The sequence below is a fragment of the Coturnix japonica genome, chromosome 5, assembly GCF_001577835.2.
Source record: "Coturnix japonica isolate 7356 chromosome 5, Coturnix japonica 2.1, whole genome shotgun sequence".
In the NCBI taxonomy this organism is placed as follows: Eukaryota; Metazoa; Chordata; class Aves; order Galliformes; family Phasianidae; genus Coturnix; species Coturnix japonica.
This window is the reverse complement of record NC_029520.1, coordinates 30,235,464-30,250,585: the sequence shown is the minus strand read 5'-3', so window position 1 is coordinate 30,250,585 and position 15,122 is coordinate 30,235,464. Positions and strand designations below refer to the sequence as shown.

Below are 15,122 nucleotides of genomic sequence, written 5' to 3'. Positions count from 1 at the left end.
AAACTGGAGTAACTTCAAAAGTGGGAATCAACACTTGGGCATTATACAAGGCTTCCTTTATTGTCAGATTGTTGAAAATAACACCAGAGAAGGCAAATAGTTTCCCATCTCTCCTCTCCCACTTTCTCTCTCTCTCTCTCTCTCTCTCTCTCTCTCTCTCTCTCTCTCTTTCTTTCTTTCTTTCTTTCTTTCTTTTTTTCTCTTCCTTTATTTCTACAAGCTTTCAAAATTACCATGCACGTGGTATCCTAGTTATTATTAACTGAAACTGCAATAGCATTAATAACATTAGAAATAATGTTTAGTTTATTGTTTCTTCATTGAAATACTACTAATTTTTATGTTTTAATAGCATTTCTAAAGATGCAGAAACCTAAAACATTTTTCAATAATGGGATAAATCAGCTTCAGTGAAACGTGCAATTGTTTGATCAGCCCGTTGTGTGTTTTTTGTTGTTTTTTTTTTATACTACTGACAAGGCTTTTGTTAACTCCAGTTCTGGATGTTTGGAGATCTCTTTCCAAAGGGTGTCTTTTTGACAAATGTGCAGTTTTTTAGCATGTACTTTCTGTCTTGTAGTATGGTGTTTGAGAAGAAACTATGCTTTACTTATTCACTAAGCTTTCAATGGAGAATCACATTAATCCTTTTAAGCTCCTTATTCTAATGATTTATTTTGTTGAAAACCGTAGTGATCCTCCTTTGAATTTTAATGATTGCTGGCTATTCAAGAATTCATTGTTTTGACTTCCTGTCCTTACCTTTGTTTCTTACATGTCTGTAGGGAACACCTGTCTAATACTGTATCTGGCCTTAGTTCTCACTGGCTTACCATATTCACTCAAGCACTTAAGGCCTTAAGTTGAAATGCTAGCTACTCATCCATGAAAATAAATGTAGGATATTTACAGAGATAGGCAGATAGACAGCAGAAGGATGGCTGAGTGGATTGAGTCATTTTTCTGTGAAAATAATATTTTTATATCAGTTGTATTGGAATGATAATTGCAAAGTTTACTCAATATAAAGTCAGCGCTTTAAAAACCATTAATCAACATTATCTGTGGAGGATTTATATTTCAAAAACTTTGAAGCAAATGCCGTATGCCAATAGTTGTCAGGATTTGGCATCAGCCACTGAATTTAGGTCATGGCACTGGCTTAAATTGGATTTCAGTTTTCATTTTCCTCAACTCTGTATAAATACAGAATGTCTCTTTAGAAATATAACTAGGAACATCATGAGTTTTCAAGAATATATTATTCTAATACAAGATTTTAACAACTACACTGTATTTATGCATAATACATTTTGTTCCTTATCTACAGCCTTTTGGACTTTGATTCAGAATACCAGGAGCTCTGGGATTGGCTGATTGACATGGAATCCATTGTGATGGACAGCCATGACCTGATGATGTCAGAGGAGCAGCAGCAGCATCTTTACAAGGTTAGTGTTACCGTTACTGCCTTTACCTAGCTATAGAAGATCTGATTAGCTTGACAAGTCTTTCTCTCACAGGATATCACCGCGTTCATTGTATGTATCATGGTGTCTATTAGAATTCCTTTCCCTGTCCCCAACCTCATTTCCATCCCCTGTGCGCTGACAGGCTGCACCGACATCATAATTGCAAGAAAGTTCCCTTTATCACATTCTATTTGGTGTAATTCTATAGAAGGACAAAGATTTGTCTTCAAGATGAATAGAAATAAATGAAATGACATTAATAAATAGAATGAAACAAAATGAAGGAAAAAAAATAAAATGGTAGCATTTCACAAAACGTGTTTTGATTGGAGCTTTCAGCTGAATTTTCATCCACCTTTCAGAACACTTCTGGGAAGAAGGAAATTTGCCTTGATTTTGGCTTGCTGCTGCCAGAATACAGGACTCTTCCAATTTAATTGTTACTAGTTATACATAAAGCAGTTGTTGTCATGTTAAGCCATCATACTGGCCTTTTGATTTCAACAAAATGATTTTGGACTTGCATATTGATAATACAGGTTTCAGATTTTTTTGGCGGGGGGGGGGGGGATATGATTACTTAGAGGAAGTTGTCCAAAAAGAGTGATTTGATCCTAAAACTGATTCAGGCTTCATTCTGTGTCAGAGAAGCTACAGTCTACAGGTACTAGGGGTGGTGGGGAAAAGAAAGGAGGGGCTTTTGACAGAGTTATCAGGCTGCAGTAAATCTTCCTCATTTAGGCAATTTTTATTGAAGTAATTCTGACAGTTGTCATCCTTGAATTGCTTTGAGCATATGGCATATTTCAAAGAGCAGATTGTGAATCATAAAAAATAAAATTAATAACTAACCACAGAATCAGCAACAGTATAATGACAAGAAACAACTACCCTCTAGCTTTTTTTTAGATTTCTTTTTGAATAAATGGTACATTCAAGGTCAAATAGAAGTTGTTTTCTTTCTTTTATGATAGTATGATTTGATAATTTATTAAACATAATTTAGTTTTTCCAGCTTTGGTTTCCTATTTTCTTGATGGTCTTCTTGCATTTTATTCTCTCTAATTTTAGTCCTTTTATTTAAAATACCCTATGAAAAAGGATTAAGATATGTTTAGGAATGGTTCAGATATATGGACTATTTTACTCTGCAAGTGAGTTTAATTCAGTAGTCTCTATTTCTTGGTCAATCATTTATTTTTGCTAACGTTTCACTAATTTTTCCTGTCTTTCCAAATACTTAAGCAGAATAAGTTGCACGGACGGTTCTTGTTCACAAGCTCAGAAATAATTTGAGAAGTTTAGAAATAAGCAACGTAAGTTTAGAAATAAACAATTTCAGAAGTGGATATAAACTTTTTGCAAGTCTAGCACAGTGTGTTTTGGCAGTGTCTGTTCTTATAAGATGATGTCTCTCATGTAGACAGTGATAGAACTAGAGGCAATGGTTCCAAGCTGCGGCAGGGGAGATTCAGGCTGGACATCAGGAAATATTACTTCTCTGAAAGGATAGTCAGGCATTGGAATGCACTGCCCAGGGAGGCGGTGGAGTCACCAACCATGGGAGTGTTCAAGAAACGTTTGGATGTTGTGTTGAGGGATATGATTTAACTGGGAAGTATTGGTGATGGTTGGACTGGATGATCTTTTAGGTCTTTTCCAACCTTGATAATTCTGTGATTCCGTGATTCTATGAGTATGTACGTGTCTAATCTAGCTATAAGTCTTAGTAGTATACTTAAATTAAAATAATAATTATAAATAACATTTTAGGAAGAAAGTAAGTTCATAAATATGAAAAAGCCAAAGTGCTTATACAGCACAAGTATTTTAGGTGCTGTTTAGTATGCCTTCCATTCTGATATCTAAATGTAGCCATTAAAAATAATTTTAGACAGTCAGAAGGTGATAAACACGTAGTGAGAAGAGGACAGTAATTTATAAATTCCCTGGCAGTAGAGGGTGAAGGCAAAATGAGAAATACTGTTTATTCAAGATGGGGAGTATTCATCTTTTATTATTACCAAATTCTGTCTTATGATACATGTGATACTTCCAAAAGCAGGGAGTTTATTAGACAATAACTGTAACTTGAACAGCATGCACACCAGCACTGCTTCCTGTGCAGAGTCAACTTACTTGCACTTTCCCCAGCAAGGGCATCTGCTCAGCAATACAGCCCCTTTCTCAAAAGTACTGACCACTACAAAACCTCTTGAAGAAGGGTAGAAAGAAACAGACTGCTTATCCTCTTAACAGGAAATATTCTCTGAATGTACCTTCATAGTGAAAGCAGAAAGCAAATTGGTAAGGAACAAAAGGAAATAGTTAAACAATTAGAAATTTTCAGTTTGGTTAAGAGATGGCTGAGAAGTGTCCATAAACCAGGATGAGTATTTTCAGGTAATGTAAAAAGCTTGAGTGAATAGCATTAAGATCTATTAGCCTTTCAAAAGAAAACAAACAAACAAACAAAAAACAATAACAACAAAAACGCACCAAATAACCACCTCCCAAAGAAATGTTGAAACTTCAGACCTTTAAAAGTAGATGAGAAATAAATAATAATAATTAAAAAATCTATACTAGCAAAAGATGAGATAAATCAGTAGGACTTTATCATCCTTAACTTCTGAAATTAACAGAATAAATGCCATTAATAGTTTTTTCGGGTTTTTTTAAGTGCCCAGTATCAGATGTGATACTCTTGCTTTGTTTGGTTTTTTTAAAGTTTTGTCCAAGCTGGTGGATGATCTAGAGCTCAAAGCCATTGGTCACCTGCACTGCTTACTGTTCTCTTCACTGTGAACAGAGCCATTCTACTCCATATGAAATCTGTAAAAAGATATTCAGGTCATTTTATTATTAGAATTCCTTAGAGGTGTGAGGTGTCGTGAAAACACAGGTCTTGCTTTTGTCATCCTTACCAGTTACATTTTCAAATATGAACTTTCTAATTGAACTCCCTGCATTTTTTTTTTCCTATTCTTTTAAACCCACAGATCTGTCTTCTTAGTTATTGAGCTGATAAGTAATTGCACCTATAAGCCAGCTTAGCAAACTACCCATAGCAGGGACCTGGCTGTGGTACCACTGTTACCAACATTGATCATTGCCCCTAGGATGTGTATGAATGGAATGGAACAGCAGTAACACGGGTAAATCAGAAGAGAAATGCATACATTAAAGCCACTTAACATAACACATTAATGCTAAAATTGCATATAGGAAAATAAAATACATTTTTACGGTTAGACTATTTTTCCAGTAGTCTATTTTCAGATTTAATAGAGATTTAAGTTAACTCTCTGCTTAATTTTGTTTTGTAATATTCTGGGAGGTTCATGGTTTTTTTATTAGGATCCTTATTATCTCTTTAACCAGGTTTTATTGTGGCCTTAATATAAGAAAAGCAGAACAGCCATTCCTTTTTTTTTTTTTTTTTTTTTTTAAAACTCTGAATATGTATTCTGACTTCCCCACATTTCCTAGACTTTAGTGCAAAGACAAGCAAAAATAGAAAACTATTCTTCCTTCAATTTCTTCCCAGTGTTCCCCTGCAGCTCTAAATGATTTCAGCTTTTCACTCTTAAACTAATGATTTTGAAAATTAACTGGTGTGTGATGGAATGGCAGTCACAGAACACACAGCTGAGAGTTTATCTGTCCCCTAATACCATATCTATTAACTGGTAAAAAAAAATTGAAAGAAACATTCCTTTTTAATTTTTTTTGCTTTACTCTCACTTCTTTGTACTGCAGTAACAACTCAGTTTAATGCCTAATGTATCATGTTTATTTCATTTTAATCTACTACATGTAATCCTGATCTCATAAGCTCTAAGTACACACAACTTGCGTTAACTTCAGCTGCATTCATATGCCGTTACCAAAGGATCAAACCCAAAGAATTTAAACTCTGCTAATTAGCCCTTTAGTGAGAACTTGAGTAATTCTGCACCTTGAGTGTTCAAAAATGAAGCAAATCGGTATTTACTGGAACTGGGGAGATTAGAAATGNTAGGCAGAAAAGTTAATGATAATTCTTTCCATTTCCCTCAGAAGATTAATTGCAAAACTTAATTGTGTTAGATTAAAACCCCATTTAAATAAGTACAGTATGATTGTTCAGACTGTTCGTATGTTCAGAATAAAATTAACTAAACATTTAAAAATATCAAATAAAAGAAATTGTATTTTTCATTTTGGTTACAAGGATGGATGTTGTTTATAATACAAACTGCATGTGCTGTGTAAGATCTGCACTTATAAGTCCTCAGAAAATGTGGGCATGAGAGCAGGAAGAAAACCCTATGTAGTAGCTCAGAGATTGTGAAAAGGTGCTGTTGGTATGGCATTCGGGCAGGCTAACTGCAAAACTGCTTATTTTGCGGCAAGCAGACCCCTGGTTTAAATCACATTAGAACGCACATCAAAAGCTAAGGATACGCTTCAAAACATGTTGAAAACTGCGTAAGGTGCTGCTGCTTCCTCTGGGTGTGCTGCTGCTCCACTGGCCGCCCTCCTGGCGCGGCCTGGGCAGCCCGAGTGGATCAAACAAACCCTGCTGAAAGTTTCCCTCATTTGCATCACTTCTAGACAGCCCTGTCGTACTCTTTGCTGACAGGAAATCACTGTCTTTGTCACCTTTTTTCAGTGATCTCCTTTTGGCAGAGATTGGCCATGTGACCAGGATTAATCACAACAGTTCTGGCTCGGAACTCAATGACATGTTTTCCTCAGCACTTCAATAATGGTGTAGAGGAGTCAGTAGGAAATGACTACATTAATTTCAAAGTGAAAAGATAATTAACACTTAAAGACTAGTGCTATAACCTATGGAGCTATTATTCAAATTAAAACTAATTTATTGAAAACTTGTGAAAAAAAAAAAAAAAAAAAAAGCCCTTTAAAGCAACTGTTAAACTAATCTTGCAAGAGTCCCTGAGTTTAACATGAAGAAAAAACTATATTTAACGCCATAATATAAATACTGAGAAACTTCCACGTCTGAAACTAGAGGCCTAAGTATGTAAAGTGCTTACTTAGATGATATGAATAGGATACTGGCAAACAAAAGCAGCAGTGTGCTCCTCGAATGCTGTGCTTAAAGGAGTTTCCTTGGCAACAGAAATGCAGTTCCAAAAGTAGACAGAACTTTCCTCAGAAAACATACTATTAATAACAACCTTCCGGAACAACTTGGAACAATTTGACTACTTGGCAATAATAATGCCAAGTGTTCTGCAAATTAATCTAACACATAACAGTTGTATGTTTCTCTTGCCTGTAATTCTCCTGAACCGGAGGACTGAGTTTTCTCCAGGCAGAGGATACAAATGTGTGAAGCAGTTCCAAATGCTGCAATAGAAAGAGGGCTCAAATAGCAGCAGCCTAGAAGTATCAATTTGTGTGCTTCGTATCATTTTAACTTGTAAAACAGATTAGTTTAATTGGATTACTTTGTTCCATTTAAAATGAGTCCTGCATACCTACTGAAGTTGCATTGTAGTTCGGTCTTTATTTCAAGCAGATTTTCTATATAAAGAAAACTTATTAAAAGATTAACAGCCTGAAGAGTGATATATTTGGGCAATATGCTTAGGGGATTGGTTATAAGTGAGAGAATGTGAAGATTTTTTTGCTCCTACAATGATATTCTGCAGGGTCCAGACAGCCTTTTCTCTAGTAATGTGTCAGTGGTGCACAGGGCTGCTGAAGTTGTTAGTGAAAGAAGATGGTGGCAGGTACTGCAAAGAAACTCTCAGCACACTGCAGGATTAAGCCCCTTGTAGGTAGTAACTACAAATCTACTATGCATGCAGTACTTTTAGGTGTGTCATCATTTCTGTATGAGCCAAGAGAATAAACTAATTTTAGATTTGCCTTGCCACTAAGGATCATTAGAATTCCACTGAAGGCCATGAGTTTACTAGACAGGCAAAGTAGACTCTGCTGCCGCCTTGACTTTTCTTGAATTCGTGGATCTAAAGGTTAAAAGTAATCAATATCTCATTGTGCAGCCTGATAATAAGTAATAACCGTGATGGTAAAATCTAAATGATTGCAGATAGCGCTTAGGTGTGTTGAGCCATTTGGGAAGGTGTTGGTTTTTTTGTGTTGTTATTTTTTTTGTTGTTGGTGGTGGTGGTGTTTTGATTCTTTTAGTTGGTGTGTGTGGTTTGGTTTTAATTGCAATCAGAATAGTTATTATAGTTGGCTAATAATTTTTTTAGGCTCGCTTGCAAAAATCACCACCATTTCAAAATACATCTTTAATGTTAGCAAATCATGTCCCAAATTAAACCCCAAAGTGAAAGCTTTTATCTGATTAAACTTATGTAATTTAAAAAAACAAAAAAAAGAGATTATTCCACTAAGTTGTATGTATTAAGATACTCAGTAGTTATAGTAAATTAGAGCATGTACTTGTGTCTTCATATGTGTAGTGACATTTGCATCAGTGTCAGCTATCATTTGCTTTTGACACTGTAGTATGTTTTTAACTGTCACATAGAGTAAAATAACTTCACTGAATTTTTCAGTAAACTCTAAGTTCAGTCACTGTCTTCATTAAGTTCTGTAGTTTCCATGTACTACACGGGATTTTTATTTTTAATTTTTCCAACAGATTAAAAACCTCTATTACTTTCCACACTAGGTAGGAAAATCAGCTGTTTTATGTGAGAGATCTTGGAAGTATCTGTCCCAGACACCCCATGCAGTAATAAAAGTTTGTCTCCTATATGAGCTTCAGCTAAAGGATCTGACACAACGGGGCTTCTTAGTCTTTTATGGTAGGGAGTTGGTTAACATTTTCTACCCAATTATTTTCAATTGCACTGAAGTGAAAACTTCTCTGTGATGTATACCATAACAACCAGCTAATTTTTCAATGATCAATGTGTTTAACTTCAAAATACAAATGAATTCCTTCCACCTCTGGAAAGTTCTATATTTTCAATAGTAGCAAATGAATATAAGGTTGGCAAAAAAATCTTCCTTAAAATAGACAAATTTTAGGTTTTAATATATTGTATAATTACAACAGGAAAACACTAATTATCATGCCAACAGAATTACAAATTACGCTTGAAGCATAAGTGAAGAAGGAATAAGAAAAATATTTTTACATCTTCTTGGTTGCTTCCCTAATACATTTCAAATGTAAACATACATTTTTAAAGATGTTACAACTTCTAGAGAAGACTTCCCGTGTTTCAAAAAAAAAAAAAAAAAAAAAAGTGTCTTCACACATTTCCCAAGAATAAGTGAGTTTCTCCTTTTTCTTCCCAGCATGACATTGAAGATGAACTTCACATTGTAGCAAAGCAGTATTTACTAAGCTTGTAGCAAAAGCCAGCACAGCTTTTGGGAGATTAAAGCAGTGTGTCTAGAATGAAAGAGGCATTTGATTTCAAACAAAAGTAAATGTGTACCACATAGCTGTCATCACCATTCCTTACTACAGCTGCAAAATGTGGACAATTTATAGTCATCACGTCAAGCATCTTAGTCAACTCCACATGCTCTGTCTTTGTGCCCTTGCTGGTATAAAATGGTAGGATAAGGTCACAAACATTGGGACCTTAAAGCATTATGAAAGATTCAGTTTTGAAGTAACAGTCTTGCACACTCTGCAGTGGTGGTTTGACTGTCTGTGTCCAGCAGTATATTTTCCCAAACCATTTTCTGTTCATTGAGTATTTTAGTTCACTTTAGTTTTTGTTTTTGTTTTTTGTTTGGTTTTTTGTTTTGTTTTTTTGTTTTTGTTTTGTTTAATGACAGATAAAGAGATTGGATGTCTGTAAGAAAGTCTGAAGAAGCTAGGACTGATTTATCTTTATTACACTGTATCTAACTCTGCTGCTTTAGTCAGCATTTCACTGCTGTTGTTCTGGGTTCCAAAATCATGTACTACCAATTAAGCATATACAACAAGTATGTAACATAAAAATGTCTCAGTTGAGTCAAAGAACAGTGAATCTTACAGCATTCCCCAGCAATTTTCCTTCTTTGAGGCTATCAAGCAATCCTGACCTTAGGTCAAAGTAGAGAAGTCTGTAGTGTACACTACCTCAAGTGGTTTCTCAGACCAAACTCTGCATGGTAAAGAGCTGCCTTCTGTGTGACATGTGTGCAGGAGTCTGTCCTAAAAGTACCTTCTACTGGTCTCCTTTGGTGGCCCATAATATTCATGCTGGAAAGCACAGTAAATAATATGTTAAAGTAAGACAAAATTAGGACAATAACAGTATAATTCTTGGTGGTATATGTGAACGGGTTAATCTTTTTTTAGCAACTTGGTGGATTGGACTTTTTTACTGCAATACAGATGAAAAAAAAACTTGCTAGTGCTTTGGATGACAGTGAAAATATAAGGGACAATAGTGTTATCCTATTTCTTATGTTACTTGCCAAGTTTTAATTAATTTTCATATTTTTTTCCCCACGTAATTCTGCAGCATAAAATGTATTTTCTGAAGTCATAGGGTTTATGTTTTATCCATGATATTTTTCTTCATAAATGCAATACAGGAAATATTTTTTATTTCCCCATTTCTCCTCATGAGTATATGTCATAAGTAACTGATACTGTAGTATTTATTTAAAAAAAAAAACAACAAAACTCAAATGACCGTACAAAACCTTACCAAGGTTTTCTAGGTGAAACCCAAATTCACTAAATCTTAGTTAACTTGAAGTTGCAGTACCTTTGATTCATACATATCAAAATCATAAAAATTATGCTACAGTGAGCTGTACCAGCTTACAATCTCTTTTTGTTTTATTTTTCGCACTTATAAAAATGTACATAAGGTAGGTATTCTCTTTATGTATTTTATACAAAGTTCTTTTATTTATTTGTAATATTTAAAAACTTTTTTACAAGTTTATAATTACATGATTTTTTTTTAATGTATTTTACTAAAAATATCTACAATATTTTGTGCTACCTTCTCTTTCTATCAAGGTAAAATAAGCAATCATTATACATAATTTCATCCATAGCTGTTGCAGTTGTAGTTGTATTGGGCTTAGGGTTGATTCCACCCAGCTCCCAAGGCCAGTGGGATATAACTGGCCTTTTGAGGATGCTGACATTTTAGAATTGCAGAAAACACAGTTGTCATAAGATAGCAGATGAGCTGTAAATATTAAAATTTGTCTCAATTGAGAGATGCTTCTGGGGGAATGCAACAGTTGCTCCCTTCAGTCATCGTTGCAAAATGATGGGTGTGGTTACAGATGTGCAGAACATTCTCCGTGTGTGTCACAGAGCAGATGAGCAGCATGTCAGTGACTGCAGAGATAGCTTATAGCCTGTACAGTGATCCACTGGGAGAAGAGGTCATCTGTGAAGACTAATTTAGATTGCTAGAGTAGTCCAGCCTCTAAGAAATGGAGGTTCTTCCAAGGGGTAATTCAGGGTGGAAGCTTAAGCTAAGCACTAAGATAGTTTCAGGAAAAACCTTTTCTCTATTATCTCTCTCCACTGATTGTATAAAGAGATTATGAAGATCAGCCTCACTCAACATTACCTCTCACTGACTTTCTTCCTTATCATGAAAAGAGGGTTTTTTAGTACCATTGTGTCATATCTGTGCAGTATTCCAGTTTGAAACCCTGCTGTGATGCATCCAGAATTTGACAGACATTACACTGGAGTTTGATCATCTCTGCTGTACCAATTGATTTTGCTTAGAAATGGAAGATGATGGATAAAGGATTTCTGTTAGAGATTTTCAGGTGGTAACTTTAGAAAGATGAACGTTTCACTTTTTGAATGAGCTATTGAGACAGACATACAGGGTTTTTCCTGGCTATCGTCAAAGAAGACTATGTGTTTGCTAGAAGAGAGGAAGAACAATAATTCCTGAGACCTCTTAGATTCTTAGCGTGTGTGGAGAGGTCAAGTAAAGACCATCAGATATGAGAAGTAGTTAGTCCCATGATCCACTATGCAGATGAACTTATAGAAAGTTCATCTATCTCTATTGTTTTGTTTTGAGTTTTTATCAAGTGTATCTTGATAAAGTTAGGTTTCTTTCTTCTCCATCAAGTCAATAGTCACATCATACTGTGAGTGCAGAAGAATTTTGCCTTTTTTTTTCCCACATATTAGCACAGCTCCCCTTTCTCTCCCTCTCCTCCTCCTCCCTCCGCCCCCTCTCCCTCCACCCCCCACCCCCCCCAAAAAAAACCCAACCAAACAAACAAAAAACCCAAACAAACAAAAAAGAAACAAAAATAAAAACAACCAGAAAAGCATTCTTTCTTAAAAATATGTGGTAGTTACTTATTGCTTTGCCTTAGACAAAAGAAAAAGAAATGTATAACTTCTAACTGATTTAATCTTAAATTATGTTTTGAGCATTGTTTTTTGTTTGCTGTCTAGTAGAATGTGTGAGGTGTTAATGCCAGACTGCCAGTAATGAGAAACTTTTAAAAAAAATTATAGATGAGGGGAAGAGAGGATAAAAACATGAGAAAATTGCCTCACTTTCTCCTTTGCTTCTGTCTGCTGGGCCTTTCTGCCCACTCTTCCTTATCACATTAATGGCTCTATAGTCTAATTGTAGTTAGTTTCCTGGCTAAGCAGAGATTGAAATTCACAAGGTGCCTTACTGAAATTAGAAAGACTTGAAGGTATTTGTTTTGTTCAGTTTTATTAAACATAAGAATGATTGTTTTGTGAATATGGTCAAACAATTCCTCATTAATCCACATGTTCCCACTGCAATTGGTAACTCATTTAGCATGATCAGAGGATTAAACACAACACTGCAGGTGTCAATGCACATGAAAACTGCTGGCCTGGGCCCCCTAAGCCCACCAAATCTTAAGAGTCTTAAGAGTTAAATAAGGACCCAGTTTCAGTCTAGTCCTTTTCTCTTATTTTCCTAATATAGCATATGATATCTAAGACAACAGTTACCATAGATAGGAAGGTACTATCTATGAATATCAACTCTTACAGTGATTTTGAGCAACCAGAAAAGTGGTATTCCAGATTAAAAGAGTTCTGCTTCGAGGAAATAGAAACAGTGACTTAAGATTGATCAGAATGACACAAAAAGTAAACATAAAACTATAGAAGGGCTTTCTTAACCAATAGCAGAAACAGAAAATGGAATATGGTATGGTGCTAGGAGCTAGAGCGCCCATGTGTAACTGGAAACATAAAACATTTCTTAATTGTATCTCTTCCCCAGCACCATCCAGGGGGAAGATTTAAATGTAAAGCAAGTTTAGCACGTATAGTGCCTCAAAAACCCAGAGAAGTGCCAAAAGACAAACAGAACATACACAGACTTAAGTCAAAAGAACTTGTGAAGCAGGTTCAGATCATCAGAAAAGATGCATGTTTTAGTGCAACATATGCAGTGTGGCAGGCAACATACAAAGTATAAAGAAAAAATGTTCTTGAAGAAAGAACATGTAGGCAGATTAAGTATTGTAGATATTTTTGGAGTTAAATGTATAGTGGCTGAAACCATTAAGAATTTAAGGTTTTAATGAAGATATCTGTAATGTAACTTAAGCAGATCTGAAGATTCTTAGTGTTCTGGCAACGCAGAAGGCTGCCAGGCATTCAATTGCTATATTTGCAACTATGCTATTAGATCAATGACTAATTTGATACCAGCTGGATTGTGGAGCCAGCTGCAGTGCAACACTGATAAGGATCAAAATTAGACTGGAAAGATGCAACCAAGCACTGCAGATGTGCAATTAAATCATGATGAGGCCAGTTGATAAATGTAGTCAGTCAATAAAGAACCCCTGAAATGAGAGGACATCATCACTTAAAGTTTACAGTAGTTGTTTTATAAGAATTCTACACACCAGTAGCCACATATCTGTACAAACTTTGATTTCAATTGCAAAGCAGCAAACAAAAGTAACAGATTATTTGCTGTTTCTTCTCTAGCATTCTGGATAAACAGAATGTGTTTCAAGAAGGCTATTATGCTCATAGGTGCTTTTATATGTTCAGAACATTTCTTCACTGTCTGGATTACCTCCCAGCATGCAGAGCTACAGCAATGGCAGATCTGATGTTTTAGACATTTGGTTTGATTAAAATCAGGTTAGACAGTTTGGATCATGCATGCAATTTGTTTCTAAATTCACTGTGGAGAAAAGGCTTCCAAGAAAGGTCTTCAATATTAATATATATGGTTCTTTAAGGCTAAAAATAGCCCAGAACACATGTATGCTGCATTGTTTTCTAGTGGGTTCTAAATTATTATCTCCTGAAAAATACGCTTCATTTACAGGTTCTTTGGAGGTTGCTGCATCTTTTATTTTAATTCTTTGTGTAGCTATTTAGTCTATCTTGATTGACTTAATCTGTCAGGTCCAGAATTTGCTATCCTAGTGATATAGCAGATTTTGATCAATTAAATCTCCTGACCATGCAGTCTCCCATTTTATGATCCTTAGTTGTCAGATCATTCAACAGCTGAGGATCTTTCCAAAGTTTTGACCTAAACGTATCTGTTCAAAAGTCTCACCTACTTGTCAGTAGCCAGCAGCTGCCTTACATTTCATATCAACTTCTTTTGTAGGTCTGAACGTACAGTATCAACAATTATTTGTACTGGTACCTGTTGTCACTCTTTTATATGAATGTTAAGATATTTTGACCCAAATATGTGTGCACAGGCATCTCAGTTCCTGTGTCCTTTAAAGAAATGGGCTGGCCAACATGTATTTGTGTACCGTGTGATTAAACTTCCCAGGGAAGCTCCTGGAAAGCACTTGTAGGTCTCATCTAGAGAACTGACAGATATAGTGGGGTAGGCTGCTATGGAACCTTATTCTATAAAGTGACGTGGAGGAAGTCTAGGAATTTAGCTGCTGTGGATCTTTAGCACATGAAACATTTGCCAACCAACCTTGGTATCTTGTCTCGTGCAATGACCACTCCCTGAAAATCTAAGATAAAGCAAAGAAAAAACTCTCGTTCATATATCCTTATTTTATTTCCAGTAGACTTTACTGGAAATTTTTACTTTATTTCATGTCTGTCTTTCCTTTGCGTGGTCTTCTAATTTTGTTTTATATGGATAATTAGCGTCTCTGACCACCAGGTGGCCTGCTACACTGTATTGTTCAATGTATGCCTGGACTCTTGTTTTGGGAAGGGCATACAATAATATTTATTAAAAATTCTATTGTTAGACAGTGTTGTTATGTGAATGCAGGTGTGACATTTGTAATTTTACCTTGGTCTTTTTTTTATGCTGTACCAATCAAATGTAAATGTATTCATATTAGTGAGACTTTTTCAGAACTATTTAAGATTGCAAAATTAGCAGAAATATAGAATGTCCTTAAAGATTTTTACATGGCGTAAATATTCAAACATTTTCTAAAGTACCTAATAGCCTTACCAATGGTCAGTGAACTCCTTCCTCTGCCATTTCTTCCACACTTTATTGAAGAGGCAAGGAATTAAATCAACGCAATAGCAGTTCTTCAAATATCAGAACCAAGTGGCAATCACCAATGAACTGGAAAAATTACTTTTAATAGGGTAAATTTAGTGCTAGTATAGTCTCTTCATGTACAAAAGCTCTATAGCCTGTTCTGAAATATATATTTGTTACTTAGTTTATTTGAATTTAAGTTCTGTAGCAA

General features: G+C 35.3%; 1 protein-coding gene across 2 annotated transcripts in view; it reads left to right on the top strand.

Moving 5' to 3' along the window:
- AKAP6 (A-kinase anchoring protein 6) overlaps positions 1–15,122 on the top strand; it is a 259,761-nt gene that overhangs the window by 180,296 nt on the left and 64,343 nt on the right. For both annotated transcript variants that reach the window (XM_032444906.1, XM_032444905.1), the window contains exon 10: positions 1,331–1,451. In XM_032444906.1, coding sequence (XP_032300797.1) covers positions 1,331–1,451 — 121 coding nt within the window. The remainder of the gene's footprint in view (positions 1–1,330; positions 1,452–15,122) is intronic.